This window comes from Vicugna pacos, chromosome 9, assembly GCF_048564905.1.
Source record: "Vicugna pacos chromosome 9, VicPac4, whole genome shotgun sequence".
NCBI lineage: Eukaryota > Metazoa > Chordata > Mammalia > Artiodactyla > Camelidae > Vicugna > Vicugna pacos.
The window spans coordinates 13917614-13929867 of NC_132995.1; the positions used below are offsets into that span (position 1 = coordinate 13917614).

Sequence of the window (12254 nt, forward strand, 5' to 3'; positions counted from 1 at the left end):
CCAATTGCTCTACAGGCACAAGGGCCCACAAGGAGAGGATTTACATGGGGACTGTTATTCAAAACTAAACTTCAGATTTTACAGGCATGGAAGTCAGTCATGTATAGGCCCTTCAAAGATCTCAGGCCTTTAAAAATAAATCCTTAATAAGATGGCTACTATCAGAAAAAAAAAAGACAAAAAGAAAATAAGATGTGGAGAAATTGGAACCCTTGTGCATTGTTGGTGAGAAATGTAAAATGGTGCAGCCACTATGGAAAACAGTATAGCAGTTCCTCAAAATATTAAACATAGAATTAATGTGTGATCCAGCAATTCTACTTTTGCATGTATACCCAAAAGAACTAAAAGCAATGACTCAAATAGATATTTGTATACCCATGTTCACAGTAGCATTATTCATAGTAGCCAAAAGATGGAAGCAACCAAAGTGTCCATTGACAGATGAATGGACAAGCAAGAGGTGGTGCATATATATAGTATACATAATGGAATATTATTCAGCCTTCAAAAGGAATAAAATTCTGATACATACTACAACTGGGTGAAACTTGAGGGCATTACACTGAGTGAAATAAACCAGTCAGAAAAAAGACAAACACCATATGATTCCACTTACATAAGGTACCTACCAGTAGTCAAATTTATAGAGACAAAGCAGAATGGCAGGTGAGGTATAGCTCAAGTGGCAGAGTGCATGCTTAGCACGCACAAGGTCCTGGGTTCAATCCCCAGAACATCCTCCAAAAAATAAATAAATAAACATAATTACCTTCCCTCCAAAAAAAAAAAAAGAGACAAAGCAGAATGTTGGTTGTCAGAGGCCATTACTCTTTAATGGGCATAGAGTTTTAGTTTAGTTCCACCAGATGAAGGGTTCATTAGTTGAACGGTGGTGACAGTAGCACAACAATGTAAAAGTACTTAATGCCATGGAACTATATGCTTAAAAACGGTTAAGATGGTAAACTTTATGTGCATTTTACCTCAATTTAAAAAAAAGATCTCTAAAAACATTCAAAGGCGTTAACTACCTAAGTCCACTGGACTTTATCTATACAGACTCACCTGGGTAAGTACGACTTGGAAAAATTCTCCCTGTTGTCCATAGTTCTTTTCCTTGTTCCAGCTTGTGGATCATATCGGGCTTAGTCATGTGAAAGCCTGAAAATAAAAAATAAGACTCGGTGTAAGCTGTTGGGTTTGAAAACTACTGAATTTTTAAAATGTATTTTTATTTTTTATTTTTGGTATATATATACATATATATATATTTATTGAAGTATAGTCAATTTACAAAGTTTTGTCAATTTCTGGTGTACAGCACAATGCTTCAGCATACATGAACATACATATCAAAACTATTGAAGAGAAAGATACAGCCTTAAGGTGGCAGACAAGGTACACATGAATGTCTTACCAAAGTTAGGCAAGTGAGAACATCATTGTGCTTTCTACTAACAAAAAGGGATTCATCCCCTCTGATCTTTGAAATTCAAAGTTCCACATGTTTCAGAATTTCTTGAAAGGAGATGCATAACATTGAAGGATTCAAGGAATTTTGCTTACCCACAGAGACGAAGTGACAATAGTTTTCCAACATGACATCCCTGTAGAGGGCCTTCTGAGCAGAGTCCAGTTGCTGCCACTCCTCCTGGGTGAAGTCCACAGTCACATCTTTGAATGACACTGATCCCTGTAAGGGCACACTCTAGTTCATCCTAAAGTAATTGGAATGAGTGAGAACTAGACATTGGAGACCATGTTTAGTGGTCAGAATGGTTTTTTACTTTGTGTTTTGTATTGCAGAAAACTTTCTCTGAAAATATATTCAGCTATATTTACGTATTATCTCATGCTAAAAATAGATGAGCTCATACTATCTGCCTTGAATGTGGTTGGCTGCTTGGTGCACCAAAGTGATTAAAACCCTGACCTTGCTTTTAAGAAGTTACAAGCGAAGAGAGAGGCATAATGTAAATACATACACTCAATAGATATTACAGAAGCAATGACAGAATTATGTACAAGGGAATATTCTACAAAGTAAAGAAAATTTCATTTTGTATTCCAAGACACCATTGAGGATATAAAAAATTTGTACTCACAATGAATTTGTTTTGTAGGACTACATGACACTGGATTTTAAAATTCAAGGGGAGAGTAAAACCAGTTAGCAAATTCAGGAAATGGCAAAAGGTACAGTGTGTTAGGAAAGAGTCTTTGAGCTGTAAGAAGAAAAAGGTATATGGAGGTAGGCAGTGGGCATATTTATGTAACAATACTGGATTTTTTTTTCTGCACACAGCAGTGGTCTAAAAAATGTCCTGAGCACATTTCCAACACATTGTATTTATTTGTAAATCATCAATCGGCATTAATGGCATCCACTTTGTTAATGATAACCATTGTCAAATATAAACTAATAGTATTTTCCATCTTTTCAGTACATTCCATTGTAATGCACCCCACTTTGGGTCTGCTGCTTTGTGGAGTATAAAGAACAAGAAGAAATGTTAAATCAGCACATGTTATGGGATAAAATTTATACTTTAGAGGTAATACTCCTGAACACTAGAGAAGGCCTGAGGTGTGTTAGGTGGGAAAGACAACTGAGTAACCCTTGTTAGAGATGTGTCCTAGATTAAGGTCATATTAGTGGTCTAGACAGGGGACAAATGGTTGCTACATGATGAGTTTCATAAATTGGTTGTAGAGTGGAAGAAAGAAAGACAGAGCTCATCTGCCTAGCAAGTGGGTAGGTGCTTAGACAAAAGATGGAAATACGAAACAGAAGAAGGAATAACTGGATGAAAGGAGGTAATGAGGTAAACGTTGGACATGTACTTGAAGTGACTTTGGAACAGACAGGTGGTGATTGATGTTGGAGATTAGATATATGGTTCGGATGCCCTGGACAGAGGTCTAGGATGGAGAGAGGTTATCTCAGAGTCATGAGAATCAGATCAGTATAAACTCTGTAGTGAATGTGACTGTGCACAGAGAAAAACAGACAGGCAAGAGAAGCAGTTAGCATCTGTGGAAAATTGTTCAAGACTGGTAGATGAAGAGGAGTTTTATGAGAAAGATATGAAAACTAGACCGAGTACCACCTTGGATTCAAGAGTAGAACATGTCAAGAATGGATTAGCATAAGCATCTCCTTCTCCTGCACCCACATACAAAAATTAGAAGAAACTAAAAAGATAAGAATAAATCTATAGCATTGCATTGGAAAGGTTTCCACTGGCAGGCCACAGTTTGTAGGAATTGCTGGCAGACATGCATAAAACATAAGGACCAGAGAGGAATGTAAAATCTCAGTTTTCTGTTCAAGTCTGCCAGCAAATCTCTGTCTAAAAACCTCACAAAACAGGAAGTCTAATCACAAAATAACAATGTGATCTACCCATACTGCTTCCCACCCGATCACTGCAAAACCTTGGTCACTGGAGATGATCAAGGTTTTTCGATGTCTGCTTCCTGACTCACAATTTAGATCTCCAATCAGTGTCTAGACAAGATAAGATTCATTCAAGTATTATATTCCCACTTAAATCAAGATAATACATTTCTGTTCCAGAAGTATTTTTTTAAGACGACTGAGGAAGGATGGTGAATGATTAACCCAATCAATATGTGAACATTGGCTACATCTAGAAGGTGCACTTGGGGAACGCTTATGTTTATATGGTTGGAATAAGAGAAACTGGGAACAGGGCTGCAACTAGGGGGAGGCAGGTGAGGCACCTACGGTACAAAATTTAGGGATGGGCAGCCCTGAGAGTACTCAAATTCTGTACCTAGGCCACTTGCTTGCTCTACTGGAGACCAGTATTCTATCCATGTCTGCCAGCAATTCCTACAAACTGTGGCCTGCCAGTGAAAACCTTGATGGAAGCAAGTTCCAATATCCGGAAAATTTAAGGATAGGGAAGCAAAAGTTCGTGTAACCTGAAACCAAGTTATTTCAGTAAGAAAGGAAATATCATCTCACCTGAGGCATGGCTTTAAGATTTGCCTTCTCTTTTGAGCTCTCCTTTTGGACAAGGGAAGAGTCCTGAGCAGGGAGAGATGGGAGGGTACAGAGCCTTGTGAAACCATATTTGACTTAGATCTCCCAGAATAACTCGGTGTCTGTGTTAAATCTGTGTCAGTTGTCACAGTTTCAGCACTTGCCTACTCTGTGGACCCCACAGAAATTCAGGATGGAGATTAGTCAGAAAATAAACAAATCCTGCTCCCTTACCAATGCCAGGAACCTGGTTTCGTGGTCAGGTAGATATCTGTTGTAACTTGGAGAGAGGGAACACTGTGTTTTCCTCCTCTGTAGCTGTACCTTCCATCTCCCATGGAAGACAGATTTATCATCCATTTCCAAATCATTCTTCATGGATTTTCTGTGAATTTATACTGTCACCAGCAGTGCATGAGAATACCTCTCCACATCCTATGAATGCAGTTGACAATAACTTTAATTTCTGCCTACCAGATATATAGTATAGTTCTAATTTACACATTTCTTATTATGAGTATAAGCTCCTTTTATTTCTTTTCTGTGATGACATCTTAGAGTATGTCTATTTTTCTCATGTTTATTTTCTAATTGGGTGACATTAGCTTTTATTTTAATTAAATAAATTAACCCTTTAAGTTGCAGTTTTTCTCATTCATATATCAGTGTTGAAAGTGCTAGTTGTGGGTAAAAATTGTTTGCTTTTTCCTGCATACTACCCATGGAACACTGCTCATTTCAGCATATTGGTTTTAGTTCATGTAATATTTCCCTGTGATGAATCCCACCATCTGGGAATTATGAGATGTTATCTATTCCTTTCCAAAACTCTTACCTCTATTTCATATGCTAAACTGCTATTGAGTTACAATTTTGGAGGCAGGCTTAATGACCACTATTCAGAAAATCAAATCTTACATACCCAACTAGCGGTCATACAGTTTCTCAATCACAAAACCATCACAGATCGTAAGGGTAGGTTACAAACACGCAGAATTACATTCAATCACTTCCTTCAGAAAAGCACCATCCCGCGGCACCCACATGCCATTCACAGTCTCAGACAGCACATTACATAATTTCATGCAAAGTCACAAAAACCACAGCACAAACCATTTAGCTTCTCTATCGTCACCTGCGGTGTCAAACACGATTCACATAGAATCTGAAGAGAGACACAGGCAGAGGAATCCCCACGCAGCAACAAGACTCCGTCCACTTTCACACACAACCAGCCGCAGCATCCCAGAGAGTAGGATGCACCCAAAATGGAGCAGGTTCGGCACAGGAGGCCGTCTCCATTTGGTACACACACACAACACCGTACACACACACAACACCCGCTGTGTGAGGTCCCGCTCCCGGCAGTGTAGCTTCCTCGGGGTCAAAACAGGCAAAATCCCCCCTAGCAAAACTCGCTCCAGGTCATAGTCGTTTATCACCCTCAGGGTCACGCCCACGGACCGCGCCCGAGGCCCCGCTCGCACAGATCTGTCTGGTTACTACGGGCCTGGTTCCGGTTCCCTCCTCAGAATTACCAGGCCCACTCGGACTCTCGGCTTCCTCCCCGGACTTCCCACCGGGTCCCGCTTCTCTAGTCTGCCCTCCAGGGCCAGAGATCCCACTTCCCGCTTCCTGGTCAAAGCCCCGAGGACCTACGAACCTCACCCCGAGCCGAGGCTCAGTCGACTGCGCCTGCGCACTCCCGCGTGGCTGGCGCTCCCAGCACTCCTGGCGCTCCCAGCACTCTTGCCGCTGCCCTGCCGCCGCTGCCCTGCCGCCGCCGCCGCCGCTGCTGCACCGCCCCCGCTTGCCGCCGCCGCTGCTGCGATGCCGCCGCCGCTGCCCTGCCGCCGGGTCCCAGCTGCGGGCGGTCTGGTCTGCTCGTGTCAGCGTCCGCGCTTTTCCGGTTTTGACTGCGTTTCTCACAGGCCCTGGAGACTAATGAACTTCGGCCTCTGGTACATTTTCCGCTAGCCTTGAGATCATCGTTCTCCGTGTGGTGAGTTGAGCTATCCGGGTCTGGGTCTGGAAGGAGCCTGGAGTTTCCTACTTTCAGGAGGACAGAGCTTCATTTTTGCAATTCTGGCGCTGAGGTATCAGTAGACAAGAGCCCTGTGTGACTCAATCTGTGTCTGTCAAGACTCCGAGGGCCTTGTCAAACACAGAGGGCCCCAGTTCTAAAGCATGGCCCCTGTTGCCTTCATCATTGCCGCCCTGTATCTGTTGTCTAGACTAGTGTTTAAAACACAGTAGGCATGCAGTACGTTAAGTGTAGCCTGTTTTGGAGCTAGTTGTAAATTCTGTGGTTTCTTGGAATTTGTTGTACTGGGTTTTCTTTCACTGCTTCTGTGATTTCACTTTATAGCCACACTGCACAAAAATGGCTGTCAAAGAGAAGTTGAATATTTGAGACCTAGAATGAAGGTTCCATCTTAAAAAAAAACACATTTCTCTGTTTATCATGGCGATTTGAGAGCTGGCATTGCCCTCGAGGTAGGGTCCTTTCCTCCAGAGATTCCTCTTGGAAGCTCTGTGGGGGCAAGCTGCAGCTGCGTATTACAGATCTACAGCATTTTCATAGCTTTGTTGACAGTAAATTATTGTGAACCTAGAAACAGGTTTCAGTCCTAGGCTTCAGTGAACCTGACTTTATAATACAGGGAACGGTCAGCAGTGTTCCCGTCTTTCTCATACTTCCATTGGGCTTATTTATTTGTTTATTACTTTGTTTGGTGTTTCGGTAGAGGGAGGTAATTAGGCTTCTTTATTTATTTACTCTTAGAGGAGGTACTGGGGATTGAACCCAGGACCTCATGCATGCTAAGCATGTGCTCTACCACTTGAGCTATACCTTGCCACCACATTGGGTGTATTAATTTAACGTGGATGATGGAGGATTGTTAATGATGAAGAATGTGTTCTTATTTAGCCTGTCTGGGTATAAAAGGCCTGGGAACAGTGGCTGGAAATACTAAGTGCTTAAATTAAAAACTGCTTAAATTCAAAACTTGCTATTATGTGCATATGCTAAGGCCTTCCACATTCGTACATAAGAAGCAACGAAAATACGAAGTTAATTGTAATGGGCACCTGTAAGTAAGACCAGATGCTCAGATGGTCTAGAACAGGGATTCTTCACCTTAAATGATTTGCTTTGCTTTGAAATTATATACCAAATTATTGTATTTTTATTTTATTAATGCATATTTTTCTTGTAGAAAAAGTCTATAAATTTTGAGACTATCAAAGGTGTACATGAACCACTTGCCTGGAACCAGTAACTTAGACCTGGAAGTGAACTTTAGGAGGAGTTTGTCCCAAAATAATTTCCTGTATTATGTAAATATAAAGTTAATCACATTAGAGTCAAGTTATTAATATTATATCAATAATAGAGATTCTAATACAAAATATAAAATGTAATGCTATGCAGTATTCATGTTTATGAATAAAAGCACTCAATTGGTAAATTATAAATCAATTTATTTATTATAATGGTATTTCTTACCGATTTTTCAAGGATTATATCCAGTATGATCCATTAACTGGTCATTCAGTAGAGAACGGCAATGATAAAGCCACATTTATTAAGCCTCTACTATGAAGAAAGCACTGTTTAGTCTAAAAGTGTCACATACCTGAATTGTGCTCATTCACAGGCAAATTGTAGCATGGAAAGTGTTTCACTACATTTATGAAATGCAGTAAAAGAAGGTACAAGGCTTGGTAGGTTTATTTATTTCAGTCACACTGCTTTTAGTGCTAGTACCTGTCATTTTGCCAGTCTGCTCAGTTTTCCTAGTAAGTAGAAGATCGCTCTCCCTACAACTTTTTTCAAAAATACTCTAAAAAAAAAGGAAGTAGATGTTAATTCCTGATGATGGAATTAATGCAGTCTTGTTGAAAAAGAAATTAGTAATCCAATAGGAACTTATAAAATAGGAAGTTAAAAGTACTCAAAATTTTAGCATCTAGAAATAATCACTATTAACATATTGGTGTACATTCTTCTAAATTTTTCCTTATGCCTATGTGTATATGATTTTGTTTTTTTCCAGAAATAAAATCACATGAATTAATCATTTAAATGAATAAACACCTCTCTGACTCTTAGTTTGAAAAAGGAATTCAACCCAATCAATGATCTGTTATATTTTTTTTCTTGTATGTAGCGCCAAAGGATAAAACTAAAACAATTTAGTTACCATGTTTGATGTCTTTAATTCAAGGGAAACAACCCATGGATTGGAGGAGTAGAGTGCCTCTGAAGCAGTAGAGTATTCTTCCCAAGGGGTTTTGGGCAGGAGGATTTTATAGAATGTGAGAAGAGGCAACAAGGAAATGGCATGACTCGCTCCGATGTCAGAGATTTCCTTATGAGACTAGCTGGCCCTATTTCCTAGGGTAAGGTAGGCTAGCCAAAGCTGAGTTGGAGGATTGTGATTGGCGTGCACTAAGTTTCCTACAGAGGTGTTTCTTGTAACTTCAGTTTAGGTTTGTGATGTGGGCTGGACCGCTGAGCTGGCCTCCATTTTGTGGATCCTGATACACAAATTACAATTATCAGTAGGAATAAGAAGGAAGTGGTAGTGGTATCCAACAACCGATTTGATAGACCTTTTGCTATTACACAGATATCAACTTATGCATTTTGTTAGGAGATCAAATTGTCAAGTAAAGCTAGTTAAGTATTTGTTTTTTTACATATTTTGATAACTTTCAGAAGACAGCACTAGTATCTCAAGACCAGGTATCTTAGGAGACTTCATTTTATAAACTGCTGACAAGGATGAGTTTGTAATGATGTTACTAGTTATAATTATGCAGTTATAAATAATGCAGCATAAAAGGCAGGGTTAGACAGGGAATGAGATTGAGCTTTTGTTAACATTTTCAATTTGTTACTCAAGTGGTCATATGGTCTGAGCTAGTTTTATGAGGCAGAATGATGTTTGTGTAGTTGCAGTCTTCCTTTTCTTTCTCAAATTCTCTGTGGGTAACATTGCTAGTGAAGACTAATGACATTTGTAAACTGCGCTCTGTCGTGTACAAGCATGGTAAGGATGAACAGTAAGAAGCGCAAATGTCCTTCTCAGAAAAGCAGAACAGAGAGCATCCTTTAATGGTAGTAGATTACAGGATATGACATTGTCTCTTCATTATCAGTTAAAAATAGGTAACATTTTGTTGGTTTTTTTTGTTTTTCACTTAATCTTGACAACTCTTTGAGGTACTAGCTACTATTGTTTTTCTCATTTTATTTATAAGGAAATCTAGGCAGTACAGATGAAATACTTGGGAACAGACACAATAACTTTCAGAGCTAAGATTGACATACGGAAAGTTTACTATAGAGCTTGCTCTTATTTATGACAGTATATAACCTCGTGATAATTTTAACCTGCCTGTCTTACTTATTAAATCATTATAAATGTCTTTCCTCAACATTTACTATGAATTAAGGTAATCACCTGTAAAATAAATATACATATGAATACTACATACATATGAACAGTGGCCATGTATTAATCTTAACATCTTTTTGAAGAATAGCTTCCTTTTTACACAATTTTTAAGTGCTTATTTATATTAATACATGGCCAGTCTTAAATTAAGAAGTAATTTCAAATAAAAAGAGAAACAATACTAATATAAGGCTTCATAACTTTCCATTTTTCTTTTTCTGTTTATATATACACACAGGTTACAAGCAAAATGACATTATGCTTATGGATTACTTTTTTAAAACTATTGAGTATGTTTTGAAATATTTTTCATACTTTTCCCCAGTTTTATTGAGATATCATTGATCATGTTCTTAACTACAAATTTTTTTATAGCTTTGCATTTAATGACTACCTTATTTTTCCCAACATCTTTGTGAAATTCGTGCTGTTGCATGTAGCAGGTACTTTTTCTTTTGCTGTATATTCCATTATAGGATGTTGCACAGATTAGTTATCTGCTAGTCTGTTGTTGGAAATTTAGGTTATTTCTAATTTTTCTTTTAGAGATACGGCTGCTATGAACATTATTGTACATGTGTTTTGTGGACATAAGCATTCGTTTTTGCTGTGGAGATACATAGGAGAAGGGCTGCTGGGTTATGTAATATATTTATGTTCAGTTTTATAAACACTGATGAACAGATTTGCAGTGTGTAATACTTTCACAGCCACTGCATGAGAGTTTTAATAGTTAAGTGTAATATTGCAGTCTTTATGATAACCACTAAGAAAGTAATGAATGACACTATAAATTAATGAGGAAAACTAGAGTAATGAGATATTTAATTAATATACCAGGAGGTAAGAATGGTGGCACAAAAGAGCAACGAAACAGAGGGGACACATAAAAGCAAACATTGATATATTCAACATTATTTGTAATTAAATTTAATGAAAGTAGATGAAGTCCAATAAAAAGAAAATTGTGATCAGGCATGATGAAAAGAACAAAATCAAACATATGCTTTTAGCAGCTGACACACATGAACTATACTGACACAGAAAAGTTGAAATATCAAAGAGCTATAATGCAAATACTAAGGGAAAGTTGATGTCTCTATATGAAGATCAGAAAAAAACTTATGAGAGATAACAGGGGGACATTCCACAATGATAAAATTTGAAACCTAGAAAGAAGATATAGTAACCATGAATTTGTATATACTTAATCGTAGCTTCAGGATAAACAGACCAAAGATTAACAAAAGTAAAAAGATGAACTGACAAGCCCACAGTCATGGCTGAAGCTTTCAGTATACCTTTCAATAAGTGTTAGAACAAGGGGAAAAAAAATCATTATTACAGATAGATGTCAGCAGATGACCTAATTGACATAATATAGAATACTAGATCCAACAACTGGAGAATATACAGACCCCACTTACTGAAATTTGCAAACTGCCTGACTTCTTTACTTTTTGTGTTCTGATCTGTTGAACAGGGAGATTCAATTAAATAGTAAGGTTTATAAAGCACCTATCAAATGGCATTCTTAGCAAATAGAGGCATGAACTTACTTTTCTCCAGCCTGGATTCTGGTGAGAGAGGTGGTAAATGATGCTACAAGGAATCAGGGGAGTTGACTGTGATTAAGAAACGGGAATTGCTGAGCTGGAGGATTCTGGGCCTTGTGTTGGCTGGGGGCGGGCCTCCATGTGAGCCAATGCTGTCTTGCAGTGGCACTATTTTCTGCTTTTGTGTGTGGGATGATCAGGCATTCCTAGTTTCTGCATAACAAACCACCCCCAAGTTAGCGGCTTAGCTTTAGAACAATGATAACATTTATTTTAATCATTAATTTGTTCATTGGGCAGAACTTTATGGCGACAGCTAGAGTATCTGCTCTGTGTGGTTTCAGCTGGAATAGCCTGAAGGTTGGGGGCTGAAACCACGAGAAGGTTTGGTGGTTGATGCCGGCAGTCGGCAGAAACCGCAGCTGGACTGTGGCTGGAATATCTAGCTGCGGCCTTTCTGTGTAGACGCTGGGATTCCTAACAACAAAATGGTAGGGTTTCAGGGTGAGCATGTTGAGAGTGAGTTGTTAGTAGGAAGCTCCATTTCCTTTCTTAACCTAGCCATGGAAGATACGCAGTCATTTACAATGCACTCTTGTTCATCAAGAGAATCACAAAGACCTGTTTTGTTTTAAAGGAAGGGAGATAAACTCCACTTCTTGACAAAGTGGGTGAGTGGCAAAATTCTGGAAGAACATGCAAAATCTGAAATATTGTGGGCCTTACTGGAATTAACAATATGTGACAGTCCCTGAGGCCACAGTGGAGGTTTTGGTGTGGATGGTGTCTTCCCTTTGCAACCCTGGAATGTGGAATAGAGGGAAATTATCTTCCCACTCTCAGGTCCAGGCCAGTATTAGCAGAGTGGAAGATGGGCCAGAACCCTCCTGCTAAAGTGTCTGGATCCTGTTTTCAGACAAGAGGACACTGCTTCTTGTGTGTGCCTTTCTATTGTATTTCTTGTGTGTGGAGGGTTTGCATTTGTCCAGAATCCCTCTTACCTCTGTTATTTTCTATGTATGTTGACAAGGTATTTTTACAAACAGGAAGACAAAAGGAAAAAGTTCATATTAATGTGCATCAGTTTGGGAGCTGAAAGGTGTATCTCATCTTATAGCTGACTTTTCTTTTCCCAGTTCTCACCTCTGTGGTCTCTGTGCTTCTCTAAGAGGGAAACCCTGAAGAGTATTGACAAGTACTGAAGCATTTTTAACC

At 39.0% G+C, this 12254-nt stretch overlaps 2 protein-coding genes across 2 annotated transcripts in view; one reads left to right on the forward strand and one right to left on the reverse strand.

Moving 5' to 3' along the window:
* LOC140698384 (zinc finger protein 568-like) overlaps positions 1-12254 on the forward strand; it is a 125386-nt gene that overhangs the window by 85406 nt on the left and 27726 nt on the right. The window lies entirely within an intron of this gene.
* The window catches only part of LOC140685404 (uncharacterized), an 88261-nt gene that overhangs the window by 59159 nt on the left and 16848 nt on the right, over positions 1-12254 (reverse strand). Inside the window, 6 exon segments of the mRNA XM_072968732.1 lie at positions 1069-1164; positions 1570-1696; positions 3998-4060; positions 4250-4450; positions 5684-6402; positions 7788-7863. Of these exon segments, the coding sequence (XP_072824833.1) occupies positions 1069-1164; positions 1570-1696; positions 3998-4060; positions 4250-4393 (430 nt within the window). The 5' untranslated portion in view covers positions 4394-4450; positions 5684-6402; positions 7788-7863.